Raw genomic sequence first — 25,632 nt, 5'->3', positions numbered from 1 at the left:
GTCAGCCCATGGGATTCACAGGTAATTTCTCTTCTGTAAAATCAACATTGCAAAATAACATGATCTCTATTTCAGGTATTCTCAGCATTATTTTGATCTTCTGATAGAAGTCACCAATCCTGTGATCTATTACATTTTATGGAGTTGTGATGTCTTTCCATCTAGGAATATGTTTAGCCAAAATAATACAAACCATATGCACATAATGTGGATATTAAAACTTAGAGCTGAGAAAGTGGCCATTTAAATTTCTAATTAATGTATTCAATCTACCAAATGCCATTTAGCACGCATTCTTCTAATGTGCTGAGTGATGCATTTTATTTTAAATATTTATGAAAGTTATGTGCAAAAATCAGTACATAATCTGTGTGACCTTAAAGGAGTTAAAATCTAGTGGGAAGAACTGGGGGGAAGACAGGCATATACTGAGATAATACAAGATGGGAAATGGGAAATGACTGAGGTTTGACGCACGGGACCTATTATATATTCAAATATGTCCAGTTCTATTCATTTGGTAAGATTTTCTCCAGGTTTTGGATGTCCTTCAGTTTAGCCATAGTAATGGCGTATGCAAATGTACCAGTCTACATAGAGAGAACCTATTTTTTTTTTTTTAAGAGAGGGAGAGAGGTCAGCAAAGGGGGAGTTGCAGAGGGAGAGGGAGAGAGAGAATCTTAAGCAGGTTCCACACGCAGCACGGAGCCCAACCTGGGGTTCATCTCACAACGCTGAGATCATGACCTGAGCCAAAATCCGAAGTTGGACACTCAATCGACTGACCCACCCAGGCGCCCCACACAGAACTTATTCTGTCCATACACATGGTATTTGCTTTGAAATACAGAATGACTGCAATATAGTCTCTACAATTTCAAAGGTAATTTTGAATTTTGATGCCAGAAAAAATGGAATCCATACAATTAACACTCTGATGGGACTTTCTTTTCTTATTAAAACAAAGCCCTTCAACACCTGCATATACAATTTAGTTTTGGTTTTGTTCCGATATATACCTGTACACCTGGCAGACAGGCTACCCAGTACTTTAGCTATCCTAACATCTGCTAAAGTTCCATTCCAGCAAAAGAGAACATCTGATTCAATTTTCTCTTTGCTTTCCTGACATTTTAGACTCTCAGCTGATGGGGCAATGAGAGAAATTGCTATACAGGAAGTTAGGGGGAAAGTAACCACGTTAGCCAAGAATTTATTGTGGCAAAAAAGAAACATCAGGCTTCAAAAAACAGATTTTCTTTTCTCTTATTCTCTAACTTATAGGAACGTCAGTGTGAATCCATGGCTAGAGACATTTTAGAAGGCACAAAGCTCTTTTGCTCATGAAGGAGAAGGGATTCTTTAAAAATGAAAATTTGAACCATACAATTGCTTAAAATTTTCCAATAACAAAGAAAAGGGAAAGACTTTCCACATTGCCTCTGTGGCAGAATCATTGGCACGAAGGTCAAGAAAGAATTCTTGAAATGTTTGATGGTGCAACTTCATAAGTTTATTTAAGTAGCACAGGGACAGGACCCATGGGCAGAAAGAGCTACACTTTTACTGAATGAAGCTGGTGCTTATATGCCTAGTGTTCAAGGGGGAGGGTGCAGGGAGTATTAGATCATACACGTCTTCTTTCTCTACTCGTAAAACTACTTTCGCCAGATTTCTCTGGTGCTTATCATTCAGTTCGATAGTAACTATTGGTGAGATAGACGGGCAGTCATGAGACCCTTTAAGAATTTAGCAACCAGCATGTATTTGATCTATATTGAAACTCTGCAGGCTATATAGGTCAGCCTTCTGGACTAAAGGTGAACATTTTTCTGCTTCTCTCCCTCATCACCTCGATGTGGCTTTCCAAGGTGTTTAGAGAGCTTGAATTTGCGACAGTTTGTTAATGACAGGGAAGGAGGGGATTGAGTTTAAGGAAGAGAACAAAACCCTCAGAATATTAGAAAGGCTAACTCCCAGAATAAATGGCAGAAGGTAATCCTACTAGTTTCTGGAAAAATTATCATATTTACGGCAAAGAGAAGGAGAAATCAGCCACTGCCTGTTTTTCTCCTGTTTTGTTCAGGGAGGGATGCGGATGTCTTAAAGCTGAGAGAATAAAAAGAGGAGACTGTGAAACTATATATATATAACCCAAGGGAATAAAGGATTCCCTGCATAGCTTTTGCCCTAGCCAGTGTTAGCTGTTCAAAATGGCATCTGCTGATTGCCCAGAACTGTGGGGACCAGCACTGTGTTGCAATAAACTTCAACTCTTGAAAGGCAGGTATTTGGATATATCCTTTTTGCTATATCTAGGGAAGGAGGTACAAGATACCAAGATTTTCTGAGACATTATCTCCTCCAATATCCCTTTCTCGTGGGGCTACGGAAACCTCTTCGGCTGCAGATCTTCATGGAGCTCTGGGGAACCTGGAGTTCCTGCCTCCTTCTACCTTCCCCCTTAGGCTCTGGGGTCCTGCTCTGCTGTGGTGCCAACATGCATCTTCCCTTCTGACTTTCCATTCTAAGACAGTCCTCTTCTGTACTCCTGTTTCCCACAGCCAGACCCAGAATGTGTTCCCTGTCTCCTTTGCTTAGTTTTGAGAGAAAATCACAGAATGGCCCAATTTTGTATCTATCGCTCCCATTTTCTCTCCCTCCCCCTCATCCCCTGCATTCTCTTTAGATCAGAGTGCTGAGTCTTGATTTCAAGTTTGGGAAGTGGAGTTGAGACCCCCATCTGGACTTTTCTTCTGATTGCTGGCTCTCTTTTGGGACTGCTGGGGCTACTCCAGTTTTACTAGTCTTTTAGCTCATTTGTTACTGGCCTCTTCCCTTAGCTTGGACCCTCTACACTCTTAATATTACACCTAGTAGTTTCTGCTGGGAGTTAGCACCTGGGGGAAAATGGTCGTATCACAAGAGGAAGGACACTCAATGGCATCTCATCGGTCTCCCTGCTCCGCGGGAAACCTACTTCTCCCTCTCCGTCTCTCGCTGTCTCTCTCTCTCTATCAAATAAATAAAAAAAACTTCAAAAAAATTAATAGAGCCAAGTTAATGTGGGTTAGTTATAAAAAGACAGTTTGGGGCACACTATAGGAGAAACGAATTCTTGTTACTAGTATGCATTGGCATATGAAATAGACTGGACCGTTCTAGATAGTTTCATACTATCTCCAGTGTGTCTGTGCGCACATGTGTGTGTGCACTCACATTTTGCCTTTGCACCTAGATTGGGAGCTTTTTAGGGTTAGAGCTTTATCATTAACTCTTTTGTTCCCTAAGTAATCGCTAACAGTCATTCCTTAGGGAAGATTTGGTGAATGAATGGTGAATGAACAGACAAATGAATGGTTGACACATGTGAGGAAGATAGCCAATAAAGAGAACATTGTGAAAACAAAACAAAACTAGAATTTCTTTTAAAAATGGGTTTAGGGAAAGGCATTTTGGATGGTACAGTTAATGCTGGATTGTATGACTTGATTAATAAAAAGGATGTTTTAAGAGCTCCAGAAACAGCGACAAGTAGAATGGAGCTCTCAATGATGGGCCTATTTTCCAAGTAACACTAAGTGCCCAAAGTTAATTATCCCCATTTTTTTCCTACCAAGAGCCACAAAATATATTTATAAACACACAAATCCACTCACATATTTATATGCACACACGTATCCCTTCTAATTCTCTCCTTATATCCTAAACGATTATCTCTTGGTGGTACTTGCCCTTATTTTGCTGTGTTTATTCACATCGCCCAGCTACTGCGGCTGTAGTCAGAGCTGTGATTGTGTGCTTCCTTCAGCAGAAAAAATTTTCCATCTCCACATATTCCATTCCCTCCAGACACTTACAGATCTCCCCTGGCAGTCCTTCCCTCCCCATTAGGCAGTGTGGCTCACTGTTGGGGTGCATTTGGGCACAAACCAGGCCTTTTGTTGAGTTACTGTACTCCTACCTTCCTAATTATAGAATTCAAAGCAGAATGAGTGAATTAATAACGTGTATTTATTACCTGCGGGGTCTGGGGAAACGTAATGCCCTGGCGCACTTACAGTAGCACATAAGCTTTCCCGAGTCTCCCCTCATCCTCCGTTTCTGCTCTCTGACTTCACAGCAGCAAGAATGGAAGGTGCAGTTTACTCACCAGTGAGTAAATCATGTGAATGGATGTTTTAAAGCACATGCCCAATACACAGTTCACTGAAAGAACTATCCTTTCAAAAGCTCTCTGGGAACACATGCATGGAACTTGAAATTGTACTAAGTACTGTGTTTCCTGAGGTATCCTCATTGAGGCAGGGGTATATGGGCCTAGACGGCCCTGAAATGTATGTATGCTGTTGCCTTTACTTTCTCCAATCGAAGAATTCTGAAGTGTTTGATTCTCCAGTCGTTCAAGCATGCAGACACATACTTGGAATATTAGTAGAGAGATAGAACTCTGGATTGCCCAAAGACTATAGAAATAATTTCTCTTTGCCCGATAATGAGAAGGACTCTGATTCATTCTGTTTGAAGCAGTCTTTGTCCCAGTTGCCTCTGGACCCCTGTGATTACCTGTATTTTCAGATCCATACAGGTTGACATAGACCATACATAGAGTCAAAGTCATCTGAATCAGGACTTGGTGGTTGGGGAAGTTGGGGACTTAATTCACACTTTTTATATCAGCTACCCATTTGATTAAGATTTGGAGGGGAAAGATCCATCTCTCAGGAAACCTAATGGTCAGGGTAGGATAAGGATAGAAATGAACTCAGGTGAAATGTGAATGCTTCCATTGGTTTGGCAGATTTCGCTAAGCTCTTTTTTGGGAAGAAAATGCTAAGATGAAAGAAATATGGGAAGTTATTACAAGAATGAGTAAGAAGTGTAATAGTGAATTTAATAATGAACTATTAATAATCTAGGCTGAAAATATAATTTTTACAAAGGTGAGGGGAAATTCTGTCACATGGTAACTCAGGTGCTTTGTAACTAGATGACTAGAAAAATCACTTTCCCGCCCCCCCCTGAATTATACTCTGTAGGAATCCCAATCAGATCAGAGTACTAAGCTGGATACATTGGTTCTAACCTATTTCTTTCCTGTCTTCCTCTAGTAAACAATGAAGGCTGATATAATTCCAATTCATTGGATATTTTAAAAAGCAAGGTGAAGGAGACCAAAATGTTTTCCTATTGGGCCATTTTTAGGCTCTGAGTTTATCCTGAATCTTGGCCCATGTTATACTTTATTTTATTTCTTTTTTAAAAAAGTTTTATTGTTATGTTAATCACCATACATTACATCATTAGTTTTTGATGTAGTGTTCCATGATTCATTGTTTGTGCATAACACCCAATGCTCCATGCAGAACGTGCCCTCTTTAATACCCAACACCAGGCTAACCCATGCTCCCACCCTCCCCTCCCCTCTAGAACCCTCTGTTTTTCAGAGTCCATTATCTCTCGTGGTTCATCTCCTCCTCCGATTCCCCCCCTTCATTCTGCCCCTCCTGCTTTCTTCTTCTTCTTTTTTTTTTTTCTTAACATACATTGCATTATTTGTTTCAGAGGTACAGACCTGTGATTCAACAGTCTTGCACAATTCACAGCGCTCACCATAGCACATACCCTCCCCAATGTCTATCATCCAGCCACCCCATCCTTCCTACGCCCCACCACTCCAGCAACCCTCAGTTTGTTTCCTGAAATTAAGAATTCCTATCAGTGAGGTCATATGATACATGTCTTTCTCTGATTGACTTATTTCGCTCAGCATGACACCCTCCAGTTCCATCCATGTCATTGCAAATGACAAGATCTCATTCCTTTTGATGGCTGAATAATATTCTATTGTGTGTGTATATATATATATATATATACCACATCTTCTTTATCCATTCATCTGTTGGTGGACATCTTCGCTCTTTCCACAGTTTGGCTATTGTGGACATTGCTGCTATAAACATTGGGGTGCACATACCCCTTCGGATCCCTGTATTTGTATCTTTGGGGTAAATACCCAGCAGTGCAATTGCTGGATCATATGGTAGCTCTATTTTCAACTTTTTGAGGAACCTCCATACTGTTTTCCAGAGTGGTTGCACCAGCCTGCATTCCCACCAACAGTGTAGGAGGGTCCCCCTTTCTCCGCATCCCTGCCAACATCTGTCGTTTCCTGACTTGTTAATTTTAGCCATTCTGACTGGTGTGAGGTGGTATCTCATTGAGGTTTTGATTTGGATTTCCCTGATGCCGAGCGATGTTGAGCCCTTTCTCATGTGTCTGTTGGCCATTTGGATGTCTTCTTTGGAAAAATGTCTGTTCATGTCTTCTGCCCATTTCTTGATTGGATTATTTGTTCTTTGGTTGTTCAGTTTGATAAGTTCTTTATAGATTTTGGATACTAGCCCTTTATCTGATATGTCATTTGCAAATATCTTCCCTCATTCTGTTGGTTGTCTTTTGGTTTTATTGACTGTTTCTTTTGCTGTGCAAAAGCTTTTTATCTTGATGAAGACCCAATAGTTCATTTTTGCCCTTGCTTCCCTTGCTTTTGGTGATGTTTCTAGGAAGAAGTTGCTGCAGCTGAGGTCGAAGAGGTTGCTGCCTGTGTTCTCCTTTAGAATTTTGATGGACTCCTGTCTCACATTGAGGTCTTTCATCCATTTTGAGTCTATTTTTGTGTGTGGTGTAAGGAAATGGTCCAGTTTCATTCCTTTGCATGTGGCTGTCCAATTTTCCCAACAGCATTTGTTGAAGAGACTCTTTTTTCCATGGGACATTCTTTCCTGCTTTGTCGAAGATTAGTTGACCATAGAGTTGAGGGTCCATTTCTGGGCTCTCTATTCTGTTCCATTGATCTATGTGTCTGTTTTTGTGCCAGTGCCATACTGTCTTGATGATGACAGCTTTGTAACAGAGCTAGAAGTCCAGAATTGTGATGCTGCCAGCTTTGCTTTTCTTTTTCAACATTCCTCTCACTATTCGGGGTCTTTTCTGGTTCCATACAAATTTTAGGATTATTTGTTTGAAAAAAGTGGATGGTATTTTGATGGGGATTGCACTGAATGTGTAGATTGCTCTAGGTAGCATTGACATCTTCACAATATTTGTTCTTCCAATCCATGAGCATGGAACATTTTTCCATTTCTTTGTGTCTTCCTCAATTTCTTTCATGAGTATTAGTTTTCTGAGTACAGATCCTTTGCCTCTTTGGTTAGATTTATTCCTATATATCTTAGGGTTTTGGGTGCAATTGTAAATGGGATTGACTCCTTAATTTCTCTTTCTTCTGTCTTGTTGGTGTACAGGAATACCACTGATTTCTGTGCATTGATTTTCTATCCTGCCACTTTACTGAATTCCTGTATGAGTTCTAGCAGTTTTGGGGTGGAGTCTTTTGGGTTTTCCACATAAAGTATCCTATCATCTGCAAACAGTGAGAGTTTGACTTCTGCTTTGCCGATTTGGATGCCTTTGATTTCATTTTGTTGTCTGATTGCTGTGGCTAGGATTTCTAATACTATGTTGAATAGCAGAGGTAATAGTGGACATCCCTGCCTTATTTTTTTTCTTTTAAATTTGGTGTCCAGATGTCTGTCATTTGATTCAAGACTACGAAGCCTATTATGTGTATTTAAACTTTAAACACATTTTATAACAAAATTAGTAAATGCTTTCTCTTGAATATTAGTTGTTTCCTGCAGTTAGTGTAAGAAATAGTTAAATGATATACATTTAAACAAAACTCCTACTTTTTTTTTTTAAGATTTTATTTATTTGACAGAGAGAGATACAGCGAGAGAGGGAACACTAGCAGGGGGAGGGGAAGAGCGAGAAGCAGGCCTCCTGCCGAGCAGGGAGCCCAATGCGGGGCTCCATCCCAGGACCCTGGGATCATGACCTGAACCGAAGGCAGATGCTTAACGACTGAGCCACCCAGGCGCCCAAAACTCCTACTCTAGAAAAATGTATTAAAGACCAGACCAAGAGAAATTCACATCATGTTCACAAAAGACTCAGACTTCCTTCTCCATAATTATTTTCAATTTCATTTTTTAGCCTCCAAAATAAAATGAAGGCCAAGATTTTAGAATTCTCAAGAGGTATTTTCTTAAGGTTCTAGTGCCTGTTATCACTACGCTGCATTTAACAGTGTGAAATAAACTGTAAATGAATTATGCATATGTTCCAGATTTGTCATCTGTTTTTATCAATAATTGAAATTTTTTTCAGCCATTGATCTTATCAATAACTTGCTGCAAGTAAAAATGAGAAAGCGCTATAGCGTGGATAAGACCTTGAGTCACCCTTGGCTACAGGTAAAACATCAATCACTGGATATTTTCCCAATCAGATGGACTTCTAAATATTTACCAGATTCTGGTATTATATGTAAAAATCTTTTGTTATCGTCTTAAAGTTGTTATTCTTTTATCAATTTGTTTGCCAAAATGCACACAACATCTTAGGATTTAATAACAATTTGGTGTTTCTAGATCTCTCTGTCTCTACCAAGAATATTTGACAGGGGAGAAATATACCACAATACACACTCATGTACGTGTGCTTACACATGCACCAAAAATAAAAACAGAAGAACAAAAAAAATTTAAGGGTCATTATAAAACTCCAAGGACCAGATTTCAAGAGCATCTATATGTGTAATCCTGATAAATGTCCAAGCAGATGCCCATCTGGTCATGCACTGTACTCATTTGGAGGCTGCATTTTTAAATCCTGGGCTAATATTCATGAAACAAATGCATAACAAATATAAAGTATATGCATGTGTTTGTTTCCTCTTCTATATTTATTGTCACATTAAACTTAAACATTAGAAAAATGATACTCTGCAATACTGAAGGATTATTCGTAGGCATTAAATTTCAGAGGAATACCAGTATTCCTAGTTGGTTGACTGCAAGCATTAATTGCCCACTCTTTGATGCATGATACCATATAAACAGTCTGTCTTTGCAGAGTTTAGGTAAATAGGAAGGCTTTGGTCCTGATGTTGTCGCCTGCAGGTGCGTGATGAGAGACAAAGCACAGATAGAGTGGAAGGGAAAAGGGTAACTCATCGGTTGTGGGAACTAACAAGAAATGAAACCGTATTTTAATGAGTTGTAATCGTCTCTATGGTAATATTTTGGAATTCCTTCCTCAGGATTATCAGACCTGGTTAGATTTGCGAGAGCTAGAGTGCAAAATCGGGGAACGCTACATCACCCATGAAAGCGACGACCTGCGGTGGGAGCAGTATGCAGGCGAGCAGGGGCTGCAGTACCCTGCTCACCTGATCAATCCAAGTGCTAGCCACAGCGACAGTCCTGAAACAGAAGAAACAGAGATGAAAGCCCTCAGTGAGCGTGTCAGCATCCTCTGAGTTCCATCCCCTATAATCTGTCAAAACACTGTGGAATTAATAAATACATACGGTCAGGTTTAACATTTGCCTTGCAGAACTGCCATTATTTTCTGTCAGATGAGAACAAAGCTGTTAAACTGTTAGCACTGTTGATGTATCTGAGTTGCCAAGACAAATCAACAGAAGCATTTGTATTTTGTGTGACCAACTGTGTTGTATTAACAAAAGTTCCCTGAAACACTAAACTTGTTATTGTGAATGATTCATGTTATATTTAATGCATTAAACCTGTCTCCGCTGTGCCTTTGCAAATCAGTGTTTTTCTTACTGGAGCCTCAATTTGGTAAGAGTCTATGGAACCTGTCCATGAAATAGTTCTGTTCTGTGTGTCCCATTGGCGTTGTCATTATAAGGAAACTCTTGAAGAGTAGATTATTACTAGTTCTATGAACAACTCCAAAACTCATGTGGAAAAAAAAAAAGTGAATGATGGAAGATGGGAGATAGAAATACAATCCTAGACACAAGTGCATGGAAGAGTTTACTGTATAGTTTCAAATCCTTTGCCTGCCTGGCGTGCCTCAGTATGTTTAAACTCAAAGAAGTGGACCTAGTTGTACCTACTACTCATAAGCCTAAATGCCTTAGAAATGTAAACTGCCATCTGTAACAGATATTTCCCCCTTTCTTACAATACCCTCTGTACTATGGAAAATCAGCAGCTAAGCAACCTTTTGCCTTTGTGTATTTTTCAATAATAACAAATAAATATTCTTGTCAAAGAATGTGTCCCCTTGACCGAATCGTTTCATTTGCTTTCAGGCCATTTAGGAGCAGAGGTATCTGCTCAAAAAGCAGAGAAAGTCTCATGGTTTTGAATTTAGCTTTAACTGCTATGAAGCCTAAAAATGTGTTTCAAGGTGTAATGAAGTATTTCTGTCTTGCGTGTCATCTAGTTTCCAGTAGAAAAAAGAGCTCTCAAAGAGAAAAACAACCAAACAGGAGACTTGGAGGCATAAGGAAGAATATTACAAATGGCAGTCTCGATGTAGCATCCTGATTTAGTCAGTATAAAACCAGGATTTATTACAATAATGGCTCTAATTTCTTTCTATATTATCTAAACAAAAAGGTTCTAAGGTGAACTACAAAAACACATAAAGACTAGAGAATAATTCCTAAAGAGAAAGCCACCTGAGGTAAAGTTCTATAGCCTGGGAAAGAGAAAACTAATATTGGACTTAACAGACTTTGGGGTAAGGAGTGGGTAATGTAGGCAGTCTTTCTTTGTAGCAAGACGACAAAGCATTAGCATGTATTACTGTTACTTTGTAACAGAAATGCTATAAATATTTGGAAGAATTTTATAAGTGTTCTGAGACACTTGAATGTATTATGTAAACGTGTTAAGACTACACAGTATTTACAGATGGGGGTAAAATAGTGGTAAGTCCAGTCCAGTGGTTAGTCACTATTTTGTATTATTGCCTATTCCTTATTCTGTTCTGTTATTATTTATCCCTTTATGTCTCAGAACACCAATTGAAACTTTCAAGCAGAAGAATAAGCAATATCACAGAGTTCACTCTGCCAGCAAGACAAAGTCTGGGTAGAAGCCAGGATAAGGAGTGAGCCAAAAGACCAGCTAAACTATTGTAATAACCCTTCTGGGATGATGAGGACCTGACATAAAACAGTAGTAAATAGAATTTAAATGTGGAATTTAAAAAAATCCAGAATGAATCCTAGGTTTTGGCTTGGATGATTGATGGAACTATTAATCAAAAGGAGTTACAGCTTTAGAAAGGGTGAGTTCATGTTTGAACATGGTGAATATAAAGTTCTATAGGACACCAAGTTTGGGACATCCTGAAGGCATTTATATATGTGCCTGGAGCTTGGGGAGAATTCTGGAGTTGAAGATACAGATTTGTAAGTCAAAATCCCACCATATGTTGATCAGAATGACTTGGATCCTTGGATAGCATGAGATGGAAGGGACCTTGGGACACAAACCTGAGAAATACCAATACAGAAGGTTCAGTCAGAATGAAAGGAAAATTGAAAAGGAACACGTAAAGGTGGAATTAAATGAAGCAATATTACAGAAGCCAAAGGAAGAAGTTCAAAAATGAAGTAGACCACAGTAGAAAATACAATGGAGAGATAATGATTTCAGCCTTTGGGGGGCCAGCCTTACCAACCATTCCAGCATTTTGTAATGAATATGACTACAGCTACATTCAGAATAGCCATGTCAAAAGGACATCTGTGTGCTATTGACACCATCTATTGTGCCTTGTCATCAAGCACAGGAAAAAGAAAAAACGGCTCTGTGTTTTCAGAGAAGGGGGCCACTGAAAGTCATGCCACTTTTCTTCCACCCAAAATATCAGGGATGCTACAAAGAATCCAATTTTATTGAATGAGCACCGACTTTCTATGCTAAATTATCATCAGTAAATTTGTCCAGACTTCACATCAGTGGTATCTCATAGTATCAAATGATATGGGCATATCCATAGTCTATTTAATTCAAAAGACAACCCAGCATTTTTGATACAGAAGTATCTTCTGATTCTAACAAAAATAAGAGAAATGACAAAAGCATGTTTTAGGGAGGCTGTGTCCTCTGTCATTGTCACAGAAGCAATATTCCTTACGTAATGACATTATCAGCCCAAGATGCCATAAAAATTGCTGGTCTCTACGTGTCCTGAACCATCAGCACAAACAGCCACCATTCTTACATTTGTCCTGAGCAAGAGGACAGTGCTGAGAAAAATATTTTGATCACGGATGCTTTTGATACGTCCATTTGTCCCTAAGGAAGAGATCATCTTTGCGTTTAGTGAATACTCACTCTGATGGAGACATTTTGAGAAATATGTAATGAACCTTTGTACTGAATGTGTAAAATAAGTACAGTGGTGAAAATAAGCCATCTGTCTCCTCTGCATCCATTACCCAGTGTTAAAGCTTGACTACTCCTGTGAAGTGATTCTGTTTGCAGACCATTTGTTTGGACTTGGTTTAAGAAACCAAGTACTGGTTCATCTGAAGATCCACCAAGGCCCATGGAGAAGGGCAACTGCTTTCAGTGGCCAAAAGGGAACAAGTTCCTTCATCTCAGCCTTTACACATTGCTTGCAAGACGTTTCTGCCCCCCCACTCCCTTGCCTTTACTCCTATTCATCCTTTAAGCCTGCATTTGACCTATGTCTCACATCATTTCTGCTCCCCTGCTTCTCTTTAACTGCTTTCTTTTTTGTTAGATATTTTTAGTATCCACCAACAAATTACCCCTTGACTTAAAACAGGCTCAGCTTCCCACTTTCAACAAAACAATATAAACAAATCAACTTGAGCCTTGCTTCTCCTTTTAGCAAATATTTTTGCAAAATAATTTGTCTGTTCTTTCTCTGGTAAATTTCTCACTTTTTTTTCTTCCTTTGGCTTCTGTGTTTATATCCCATGGCATAAAATTTTCATTTTTATTATTGATAATCCTCTTCTTACGAAAGTCATCAATGGCCTCTAACTCAAAAAGGATGGATTTTTCTCAACATAGGTTAAAGGTTAGAAACCCAAATGTAGAGACAGACTAACATTGGCTTGAATTCTAGGTGACCATGAAAGCGCTACAATCACTCATACATCTTTGGGAGTGTTGGGAGAGACTAAATAAAATAATACAAACGTACAATTCAGTGCATACTTGGCTTGAGATGTCGATAAAGCCATCAATAGTGGTTGACTGTTGTTTAGTCACTCAGCAATGACTCTTGACCACTTCCTGTGTGCTGGGAATATAGCAGCTGAGAGGTAGATGGGGTCACTGTCCATATTGCCTATGACCTGTTTTTCCCTGAGGTCCTACCTCCATTTATTTTGATGGCTACTGAAAGGGGTGTGAACTTTGAAGCTTAATGGCCATAGATCCAATCCCAACCCCAGGTCTTGTTAGTGAACTTAGACAAACTACTTTAAAGTCTCTGAGTCTCCTCATGAGTAGAGTGGCAACAATGCCTATTTTAAAGTGCAGTTGGGATAACTAAGGTAAGTATGTAAATTTCTTAGGCAAATTGCTGGCATGTATTGCAGGTCAAGAAATGTTAATTTCCTCCTCTCCCTGACCTCTGTTTGCATTTACCAAGGTTTTCCCTATTTTCTTTTTCGATATTTTCTCTTCATATGATTTATTTCCAAATCCATATTGGCTACCGTAAGCTCTCAGCAATCCAGTTTCCTCTCTCCATGAATTTATAGGCTCTATCTATCTAAAGATCCTAAAATCAGCATTATCATTTTCACCTTTAAATCAGCTGCATCATAGACGTCTTCTAGGTGGAACTTTTTCTTCAGGCTCTCCTCCCTCCCATCTACTCTCCACACCACTGCCAGATTTATTTTCACGAAATTTGCTTTTATCCTTTTACTCATATGTTCTAAAATCCTCAAGGACTCTGCTCCCAGTTATCTACAAGATACATTCAGATTCCTTAAAGTTACAAAAGCTGTGGGGTCCAAAAATTAATAAAAGTCCTATTCAATAAGAATTCTATGTATCCCACAGATTTATGGAACACAGATAGAATTCAGGACTTAGGAATTAGTTTCACCTCTTTGAAGTTCATCTCTTATTTCTATAACAAAACAGGAAGCTAGACAATATGACTTCTAAATTATCTCCTAATTCAAAGATTTTATGAAAGCATGGTTTAATCTGAATGTCAACAAAGTGCCAATGATGCACACTTTTTGTCAACTCTCTTTATGTTCTAGTTCTCTGGGGCAAATGCTCTTTTGAACAAGGGAATGTCACATCCTTTCCTGACCTCCTTTTGTCAAAGATTGTGTCCAGGAACTTTTGACAATAGATGGTTTCTTTAAGTGAATCTGGGCTACCAGATCTGCTGAAAAGTGTGAACAAAAGTGTGAACATTTGCTGCAGAACTTCTTTCTGTATCTTAAGTGAAATGGTAAGACTTTGAATTAAGATTTGTTTTTTTCTGGGAAATGGAAGAGTCTTCATGTCTTCTGTTTTGTTTTGCTTTGTTTTGTTTTAAATATGCCCTAGAGTAAGTCGGAGGGGGAGAGGAACCATGAGAGACGATGGACTCTGAAAAACAAACTGAGGTTTCTAGAGGGGAGGGGGGTGGGGGGATGGGTTAGCCTGGTGATGGGTATTAAAGAGGGCATGTTCTGCGTGGAGCACTGGGTGTTATGCACAAACAATGAATCATGGAACACTACATCAAAAACTAATGATTTAATGTATGGTGATTAACATAACAATAAAAAATAAAAATAAATTTAAAAAAGTGAAAAAAGTGAAAAAAAATATGCCCTAAAACCCTTGGATCTTCTCCTTTTGAAATATTTTAGTGTAGCTTAGTCTGAGAACAAAGGTTGGATTTTACTTGAGCTTTGGGCACTTGACTGATCTCAATTGCCAAGGAGATTTTTTTCTCTCCTCATAATTTTGTCTCCACATTTAAAGGCAGGTAGCTCTCTTATATTGGTTGGCTACTGGATTCCACTAGATTCCACAGAGACAAGGATAATTAGGGACAAATACCTGAATGTGACCCATATTAGATCTCATGTAAAATCTCCAGCTGGATTCTATGCAGGAGATTTCACCCCTTAGATTGAGGGAGAGGAGTAAGAGGAATCGCTTGAGTAAAGATATGGAAGTCAGAAGAACCTGACATGAATAGAAGAAAATCTCCTGATGAAGCAAAGGGTTAATATGAAGGTAGACCCCGGGAGTAACATTGTCCAGGTTAAATAGAGCTAAATTATCAAAAGCCTCAAAAACCAGGAAGAAGAATTCACCCGTTGTCCCAAAATAAGTAGGAAGCTAACTGCAATTTTTGTAAGGGGAATTATGGAATTCTTTTCTTTTGCACTTAAGAAAGAAAGAAGAAAATTGGGGGCAGGGTGATTCTAAGAATTCAAATATTTAAGTCATGCTTTTGTTCATAGAGAGTAAAAGGCTTTAAAAAAATAATGCAAGCAGAGTCCAGGTTAAATGGACTATTCTCTCATTACTTCCTTTTGAAGACAGAGTACTCTTATTTTCAGATGTGAATTTCTCCATCGCACTTGATTCTCTTTCATCAGATACCCAAACTAAGAATATCTCAAAGGAGATAGTGACTTGAAGAATAAGCCACACTTTGATTTCATAAAATTGTAGCTTGTGTACATAGAGAAATAATCATTAGAGCCAATTATCTTTAGACAGACTGATGTTTCAAATTCTAATTACAAAGTTCTAGCTTTGTTAACGCAAGTGCTTCATTTTATATCTTGGCTACCACATTTTATTGTTACAATTCATTAAAAGTAATGTGAAAATGAAGATGATCATAAACTTCATCAAACAAGCAAAAAAAAAATAGGGCCTGGGTATTGATAACAACATTTTATATTTGCATAGCAACTTCCTTTTAAGGAGCTCAAAACATTTCACAAACATTATCTCATTAATCCTATGAGTAAAGCAATAAAAAATAGATACCTGAGCTAAGGAAATTGAGGCAGGAAAGGGCTACAGTTTGTTTCTAATGTTCCACATTGAATTATGAGCACATGAAGTAGTCAGATTTATTTTTTATTTTAAAATTTACATATAGTAAAATTGACTTTTTTTGGTCTACACTTTTTATGAGTTTTACCACATATAGATTAATGTAACTATCATCACATTCAGGGTACAGAATAGTCTTATACTCAAAAAAAAAAAAAAACTTCTTTATGATACATCTTTGGAATCAGGCTCTCTCCAACATTTACCCCTGGTGGACACTAATCTGCTCTCCATCCCTACGGAGTTGCCTTTTTCAGAATTTCATATAAATAGAATCACAGAGTATATAAACTATTGTGGTTGGTTTCTTTGCCTCAGCGTAAGGCCTTCGAGATTCATCTGTGTTGTTGCGTGAATCAGTAGTTTATTCCTTTTTATTGCTGAGTAGTATTCCATTGTCTGGATGTATCAAGTTTGTTGATCCATTCACTTATTACAGGACATTGAGGTTTCCAGTTTGAATTGATTTTTTTTTAAAGATTTCATTTATTTATTTGACAGAGAGAGACATAGCGAGAGAGGGAACACAAGCAGGGGGAGTGGGAGAGGGAGAAGCAGGCTTCCTGCGGAGCAGGGAGCCCGATGTGGGACTTGATCCCAGGACCCCAGGATCATGACCTGAGCCGAAGGCAGACGCTTAATGACTGAGCCACCCAGGCGCCCCTGAATTGATTTTTAATAGAGCTGCGATATGTATTTATGTACAGATTGTGTGTGAAAATAAGTTTCATTTCTCTAGATTAGATACCCATGAACACCGTTGTTGAGTTATATGGTGTCTGTTAACCTTATAAGAAACTGACAAACTGTTTTTCAGAGTGTCGATACCATTTTTAAAAACCACCAGAGGCGTATGAAAGTTCCAGTTGCTCTATAGTCTCATTAGCACTTGGTATTGTCACTCTTAAAAAATTTATTTTAACCATTCCTGTCAGTGTGTAGTGGTATGTCATTGTGGTTTTCATTGCATTCCCATAGTGAATAATCATACTGTGCTTATTTTCCACTGGTCTCTTTTGGTAGTGTCTGTTCAACTGTTCTGCTCTTAGTAGTTCTAGAAATTTTGTAGAATCTTGGGGAATTTGTACACGGACAATCATCTGCAAAGAGACAAAATGTTATTTATTTATTCCTGATCTTAAGCATTTATTTATTGATTCTTTGTATCTAAGATGTCAAATTTAGGCACACAAATTTTTTTGTATTATTCCCATGTTATCCTTTTAATATGTGGAGCTTGTGGTGGTATGATTTCCTCCATTTCTGATTTTGATAATTTGCATCTTCTCTCTTTTTTCTTTGTTAGTCTAACTATGGTTTCATCAACTTCATCAATCTTTTCAAAGAATCACATTTCAGTTTTAATGATTTTTTCTACTGCTTTTTTTTTGTTTTAAATTTAACTGATCATATCTTTATTATTTTCTTTCTGCTTCCTTTGGAATTCTTTCTAATTTCTTAAGGTATGTCTTAAATTATTGATTTGATACTTTTATTTTTAATACAGCATTTTATTGATAAATATTGCCCTCAAGCATTAGTTTAGCTGCATCTCTCAAATACTGGTATGTTGTATTTTAATTTGTTAAGTTCAAAATATTCTCTAATTTCCCTTCAGTTATCCTCTTTGAACCATGGATTATTTAGAAGTATGTTCTTTAATTCCCAGTTACTTGGAGATTTTTCAGTTATCTTTCTGATATTGATTTCTAGTTATTCTTTATGATCAAGCAATATATTTTGTAGGATTCCATTCTTCTTGAATTTGTTATGATGAAGATAGGGCCAATCTTGATAATGTGTCATATGTACTTGAAAAGAATATGTATTCTGCTATTGTGGGGTGAAGTGTTCTACAAAGGTCAACCAAATCCATTTGAGTGATGGTGTTGTTCAGTTCTTCTGTATCCTTCTGGTTAATTTTACATGGTGTATGTTTTTCCATTTTTTTACCTTAAACCTATATCCATATATTAAAAAGTGAGTTTCTTGTAGATAAAATGTAATTGGGTCTTGGATTTTTAAAATCATTATGAAACCTTTTTTTTTTAATAGCTGAGACAATTTAAACTTAACATAATTATTCTTATTTTTGGATTTAGGTCTACCATGATTTTTTTTGTTTGTTTTCAATTCCTCTCTCTTTTTATTCCCTTCTTTTCCATTTCTTTCCTTATGTTGAATTATTAGAATATTTTATAGTATTCTATTTTTGTTTATTTGTTGACTTTTACTATATCTCTTTAATTTTTTGTTAGTGGTTGATCTAAGGATGACAATAGACATACCTGAAGTTTCACAGTGCATGTAAAAGTAACATATTACAACTTCAAGCGCAATATATAAATTTTCAACCTTGTAGATCATTTATCCTCTCCTCTTTATGTTGTAGTTGTAATATGTATTACATCTATATTGAAAACCCCAGAGGCACCCGGGTGGCTCAGTCATTAAGCGTCTGCCTTTGGCTCAGGTCATGATTCCAGCGTCTTGGGATCGAACCCTGCATCAGGCTCCCTGCTCAGTGGGAGGCCTGCTTCTCCCTTTCTCACTCCCCTTGCTTGTGTTCCTTCTCTCGCTATGTCTCTCTGTCAAATAAATAAATAAAAATCTTAAAAAAAAAAAAGAGAAAGAAAACCCAATCAGACTGTTATAACTTTTGCTTTCAACATACATTTTTAAAAAGAATTAAGGGGAGATTTGTCTATTATGTTTACCCAGAAATTTACTATCTCTGTCCCTCTTCCTTCATTGCTGACATTCCAAGTTGTCCTCCAATGCCATTTGGATTCAACCCAAAGAACTCCCTTTTACATTTCCTTAAGAGCACCTCTGTTGGCAACAGCTTCTCTAGTTTTCCTTCATCTGAGAATATCTTTATTTTGCCTCCATTCATAAAGGATACTTTTACTAAGTGTAGAATTCTGGGTTGACATTTCTTTTCTTTCAGTACTTGAAAATATCCCACTGACTTCAGACCACTACTTTCTGGATTCTGATAAGAAATCTGCCATCATTTAATATCGTCTCTCTACATGAATGCAATGTTTCATTTTTTTCTAGTAGCTTTCAAGATTTTTTGCTTGTCATTTGTTTCTGGGAGTTAGATTCTGGTGTTTCTGGGCATGGATTTCTTTGCATTCATCCTGTTTAGGTTTCACTGAGCTTCATGAATCTTTAATTTATGGCTGGCCAGATTTATAAAGTATTTCCTCACTCTTTCTTATGATGGCTTTTCTGAACTACACTCTTTCTATTATTTTTCTGGGACTCCAGTGACGAATGTTTAACTTTTGGTATTATCCCGCAGATCCCTAAGACTGTTCATTTTTTTTAATCTCCTTTTTTTTCAAATGAGATACTTTCTGTTGATCTAAGTTCAAGCTTACTAATTCGTTCCTGTGTCATTTCCATTCTGTTCTTGAATCCATCCAGTGAGTTTCTAGTTTTTGTTATGGTATTTTTCAGTTCTAAAGTTTACCTTCGGTTTTGTTTTTATGTCTTGTAGTGCTCTTCCGAGACTTTTTATCTTTCCATTCATTTCAGCAGTATTTGGCATTACTTCTTGGAGTACAGTTAAAGTCACTACTTTAAATTTTTTCCTGATAATTTCCACATCTATGCCATCTGTTGAGAGTTTCTTGCTTCCTGTATGTTAAATTTGGGGATTTTATCATGAATATTTTGAATATTATGTGGGTTCTTTAGTCTTGTTTAAGTGTTGTAGAGAGTATTGATTGCATTATTTGTTTCTTGATTTTAATAGCAATAGATCCTGTTAGATTCAAGCTACAAATTCCTACTTGCCTTCGGGGGCTGTAGTTCCAAAGTCAGTTAACTTTTGAACACTTGTGCTGTGCCATTTGGACCTGTCTTTTTGTGCACCACCCAGTGGCAGTCTAGGATCTGGGAAATGGTCTACGTCACCATTCAGTTCTCAAAGCCTTTGATAAGCAGACTAGAGATAGATTTTAGCATGCACAACTTGTGACTGAGCCCAAAAGTTCTTATACAACTTTTTGGAATTATTTTCCTGAGCTCCCTCCTCTCTGAGATCTTCCTGACACCTTCTGTCTCACAGGAGCCCCCTTTTAATGGTCCTCTCACTACTAAGTCAGGGCTTTGGCTTCCTCACTCTGTAACATACTTAGCATGGCTGTATCTGTCTCCAGGGCCAACCAGCAAGAGGATATATAGAGAAAAAGACACAGTGGGGTATTTCCCTATACTCTTAGGACCAGAGTTCTTCTGGTCAAGGGGAAGTGCTCCTTCATTTGAGTGGTAAGTGCCTGCCAGTCATTACCATTGCTATCACTGCTGTTTTAGGGTTAGCTGGGGTGAGAAATCATAGAAAAAAGCACAGAGTGTTTTCCCTCACTTTCTCTGACACCAGAGGGCCCTTCTTTGCTCATTAGCTAAGAAATAGCTTATCTTGGAGCCCTTTCTATTCACATTCAGTGCACAGTCTCAAGTCCCAGGCTGCTTTTGAGTTCATTGCTAAGAGACACCAGAGGAGAAAAAAAATGGGAAACTCATTTCTGATTTGGTGCTACTTCACGTTCTGGTTTCCTTCCCCAGTCTGCCTACTACCATTTACTTTTCAGAGTCCTCAGATAGCTGCTGTATGCATTATGTCCAGGGATTTTAGTTTCTTTTGGGGGAAGAAACTGGGTGGAATGTGTTTTCTCCATTTTGATTGGAACCAGAAACCAAGGTTCATGTTTCTTGAATCTTAGTCATCAAACCAATCTTGAAAGTGTGCTTTAGACTAAAGCCTAAAACAAATGTCCAAACAATAATAGTATATAAGATTTAAGTAGTAAAGGTGCCAAAAACTCAAGCATTTCATTTAACTCTGCCATAACTCTATGAAGGTTGTATGATAGGCATTTTATATATTTTTAACTTTATAGATAGGGGCCTGGGGTACAAAGAAATTAAGTAACTTACCCAAGGCCACATAGCTAATAACTGATGGGGTCAGGATTTGAATCTAGGTAGTTTGGCTCCAGAGACCAAGCCCTTAATCATACATCAGTGCTTAATATTCTATTTCTATTTTCTCTTTTTGTTTTATTTTAGTGTATGTGTTATTGTCTGTTCATGGGAGAACACTGAGTATAACTTTTTAGCTACAAGCATAGTTTATTTTATCCCAAGTTTAGGAGGGAGAAAAGATCAGTTGGCAAAGAGGTGATATGGCCACTTCTCAGAAAAACTCAGAAAATATTTTGGGGATCAAAACAATTTTAAAGCCCACTGATCCTTTAAATATATATGTGTATCAGCTGGATTTATTCACACACTTCTCCTTTTCCCTTCATGTTTTTAAACTCTAATGTTAAGTAGAAGGGCATATGGAGGATAGTAGGATTCTGTTAGAATCAGTCCATGCTGTCAAAAGAAATCTTTTTTAATTAAAAAGAAATCAGTAGTTTTCACTTATCTGTAAAATTAAAACCCCAACCAAGACACTAACGTAGTCCCATAAAAAGTGAAATCTGTGGAGTAGGGCTGGTCTTGGGCCACCACAAGATGAGTACAGAAATTATAAGTGTTTAGGCATTTTTATGGCAATTTGATAGTCTTTCTGTTGTTAAATATAATAACTAAAAAGCGGATTCATATTTTTTTGTCCTTGTTTTTATTTTACTCTCATAGTAATTCATTGCTACTATACTTTGCAAAAGTATAACTATGCTTTGGATTGGAAATTAAAACAAAAACAAAAAAACTGATTGTTTGCCCCACCAGCTTGAGAAGGGCCACACTGCCTTCTAATTTTAAAAGAAACAATGGCAAAATTATTTAGAACACAGGGTCCTGACATGATTTTCTTCCTTCAGAGATTCTTAGCATTTCTAAAAAGTATGCCTGGCATTTTAAGTAAGATTGTGTTTGTTTGTAAGAGACAAAGTCCCAGAGAAAGGTCCCCAGAACTGATGTTGAATCCGTCTGAAAGCTCGTGTTTATATTTATTTCTTTTCCCTTGAATTTTAGGTTTGGAGAGTAAACCCCCCCCCGACCTCCGCCCCGCCCTGGCCCCAGTTCCATAAGGAAGAGCCCAAAAGCTGCTGCAGCAGGGGAAGATCACTGAGGCCAGGTAAAGTCCTGGCCTGGGTGGGGTTTCTCATGGCCCTGGAGGTCCTTGAGGACCACTGTAGTGGTCTCAGCCCTTGGGAGATAAAAGGCAGTGAAGACAAAAGAGGGGATTGGAAGCAAGTGAATCCCAGCACAAGATCGGCTCTTTACCTTATTACTCAACTCAGCGACGAACAGCTCTTACTCTTAATCAGCTCAACCAACACCCTACTAATTAATATCTTTTCACCCACGTGCTACATAAACATCGATGTCTGGTTAAACACGACAATCCGCCAACTTCTCTGGAGGTTTCCTTAAGTATCTGGAATTGGATCTTAATATAAGAATGTATTGCAACCAACACTAAATGTGTTCTTAGAGAAAAGAACTGTCTACGGTGTGGAGATTGTGTTCCTTGTGATAAAGTTTTACAACATTTAATGAGAAAAACCTATCCAAATTTGTTCAAGACTTTTTCTTTTCTATTTTGCCTTTTCTTTTCTAATAGATCCAAATCTCAGTATTATAAAAACAAAAGTATTTATGGAATTGGAAAATTGAGACATATAAATGTCTGAGTTTGTTCTAACAAAAATATTAATAAGAATTAGTCAAAAAATACAGAAAAGAAAATTAAGTCATTAGTTATATATATCATGTTTTTTGAACTGGTCCATCAATGTTGGCTTATAGCCCTCTGATATCAGTTGCCTAAATATGTTTAAGTCTTTCCAACTAGTTGAACCACTCTATCCTGTAAAAATTAATAGATCTTCTTTGTGAGGTGGGAAACCCAGTGTTTCATCCAGGATTTCCTGGAAATTCTTGGGGTAGTCTGATATTTCTCCCAATGGATTATCTCTTCCTACTTACAAAAAATATTTTTGATCTCCTTGTATTTTTTTCTAGTCTGTATTTACCCAAATGTGAAACATAGCCTTTCATTTCCCTAAATTATCAGTTCATGAGGCATCTGTGCTTTGTAAACCTTTCCTGAAGATTGGGTTCATAATAGCTCCCACTTCATAGAATTTTTAAGAGCATAAAGCAAACATATGAAAGGAAACTCCCTGGTATACAGTAAACATCTACTAAATGTTGGCTGTTATTATTCATTTAGGGATAATGGTATGGAGTTATATCATAGCAGACAGAATAAAATGGAATGTTAGATATCCCTGACCTCTTTGAAATTCTTTAGCCTGTTCAACCATAAGCATTTCTCTCCAGGTTAAACTTGCTTCCATGATCTGCTTATTACTCTTTTAACCTAGCTGTACATACCTCAGTTCCTGTTACTTTTCTTAGTCATAGGGACTCAGCTCACTTGCTCTGTGTCTGTCTCTCTGTCTGTCTGTCTCTCTCCTCTTCCCTCTCTCCCTCTACCCCCCTCCTTTTCTCATGGCATTCCTGTCCCCTGGTGTGGTGGAGAGGAGAAAGGATTGGGATCAGACATGGGACCAGGAATCTTTTGATGGACCCTTCCATCTCCCAAGTGACCTATTAAAGAGGAACTTCCACTACTCTAACAGCTAGAGTCAGGCCAGTCAATTATGAGATTAAAGGTTAAAGTGGCCCCAAATTATAATTTGATTTTACCTGATGATTTCCAGTAATGAAACCATCATTGAAGCAAGGAGAGTTAGATTGGGTGAAAAATGACTCTTAGAAAACTCATATCAAATATTGTTCCGCCTTCAGGGGTGCCTGGCTGGCTCAGTCGGTAAACCATGCCACGCTTGATCTCAGGGTCTGGAGTTTCACCCCTAGGTTGGGCATAGAGCCTAGTTAAAAAAAATATTGTTCTACATTCAATCTTCTAATAAGCTATAAGCAGCAAATCTAAATAAGAAATAAAGACTTGGATTTACTTGTTTAATCAGTTCGGGTAAAATTATATTGAAAAGGTTCTTTCCAAAGAAATACAATCTGATACTAGCAGACCTCTAAAGAAAAAAGCCAACAAACTTTCAAATATTTAACCAAACTAATTCTTCTACTTAATGAATTTTTAGAGACTGTTCATGTATTAGTTTCCTAGGGCTGCATTAACAAAAAACTTGGTGGCTTAAAACAACAGAAATGTATTCTCTCATAGTGCTAGAGACCAGAAGTCCCAAATTAAGATGTTGGCAGGGCTGTGCTCCCTCTGAAGCCTCTAGGAGAAAATACTTCCCTTCTTCTTCCAGCTTCTGGTGGCTCCAGGCATTCCTTGGCTTGTGGCTGCATCATTCCAATCTCTACCACACCCTTCACATGACCTCCTACTTTGTGTGGCTCCTCCGCATGTTTATATAAGGATATGGCGTACTTGAATTTAGTGCCCACCCTAAGCCATGATGGTCTCACCTTGAGGCCTTTAACTTAATTACATCTGCAAAGACCATTTTTCCAAGTAAGGTCACATTCACTGATTTGAGAAGTTAGGATACAGACACATCTTTTTTTTTTTTTTTGACAGTTTTTAAAAATTGAAGTATAATTAGCATACAGTGTTATGTAAGTTTCAGGTATAGAACATAAGGATTCAGTAGTTCTATCCAGTACTCAGTGCTCATCACAGTAAATTCTCTTAACCCTTTATCTATTTTGCCCTTCCTCCCACCTACCTCCCCTCTGGCAACCACCAATTTGTTCTCTGTATTTAAGAGTCTGTCTTTGTGCTTGTTTGTCTCTTTTCTTTTTCTTTGTTTGTCGTTTGTTTTGTTTCTTAAATTCCACATGAGTGAAATCATACGGTATTTGTTTTTCTCTGATTTTGTCACTTAGCATTATACATTTTAGGTCCATTCATGTTTTTGCAAATGGCAAGAACTCATTCTTTTTTATGGCTGAGTAATATTCCATTGTAGATATATATATATATATATATATACACATATATACCACATCTTCCTTATCCATTCATCTATGGATGGACACTTGGGTTACTTCAGTATCTTCGCTCTTGTAAATGATTGGTGGGAATGCAAATTGGTACAGCTGTGGAAAACAGTATGGTATGGAGGTTCCTCAAAAAATTAAAAATAGAACTACCATATGATCCAGTAACTCCATTACTGGATATTTACAAAGAAAATGAAAACACTAATTCAAAAAGATATATGCATACCTATATTTATTGCAGCCTTATTTACAAATAGACATCTTTTTGAGACCACAAGTCAACCCACCACAGCTCAGAAAATGGATAATGAACTGAGTTGGAAAAAAAAAAAAAAACCTTTTCTAGAAAAATTTCACCAATTGGGTAGAATTAGGGTAAGCATGAAATGGTAAAAAATACTTGAAAATCTGGCTATATTTTAGTATATATACTAATTTTAGCAAAGCTAACAATCTATTAAATGAATCGTATCAGTGAAATGAGAGTGGTGCTCTAAATTTGAAAGCAACTTCTTTTTTCCCCTTGAGACTATTCTTTATATTATTATGTATGATTACTGATATGGTCAGCAGATACTTTCATCACAGGTAAAATTGATTTTAGCTGAGCTCTTTTGAATGTTCAAAAATCATTTAAATTTGAATTTATAAAACATAACACTCAATTTTTTGAAGTTGCTTGAGGAATTCCACAGCT

At 37.6% G+C, this 25,632-nt stretch overlaps 1 protein-coding gene across 4 annotated transcripts in view; it reads left to right on the top strand.

Annotated features, from left to right (window-relative positions):
* PRKD1 (protein kinase D1) overlaps nt 1–10,165 on the top strand; it is a 318,122-nt gene extending 307,957 nt beyond the window's left edge. For all 4 annotated transcript variants that reach the window (XM_025869149.2, XM_073895013.1, XM_073895012.1 and 1 more), the window contains 2 exons: nt 8,233–8,318; nt 9,167–10,165. In XM_025869149.2, coding sequence (XP_025724934.2) covers nt 8,233–8,318; nt 9,167–9,385 — 305 coding nt within the window. In that variant the 3' untranslated portion in view covers nt 9,386–10,165. The remainder of the gene's footprint in view (nt 1–8,232; nt 8,319–9,166) is intronic.
* The last annotated feature ends 15,467 nt before the right edge of the window (nt 10,166–25,632 follow it).

This window comes from Callorhinus ursinus, unplaced genomic scaffold, assembly GCF_003265705.2.
Source record: "Callorhinus ursinus isolate GAN/ISIS: 27379988/994484 unplaced genomic scaffold, GSC_fseal_2.0 scaffold8, whole genome shotgun sequence".
Taxonomy (NCBI): Eukaryota; Metazoa; Chordata; class Mammalia; order Carnivora; family Otariidae; genus Callorhinus; species Callorhinus ursinus.
This window is presented reverse-complemented; position numbering and strand designations above follow the sequence as displayed.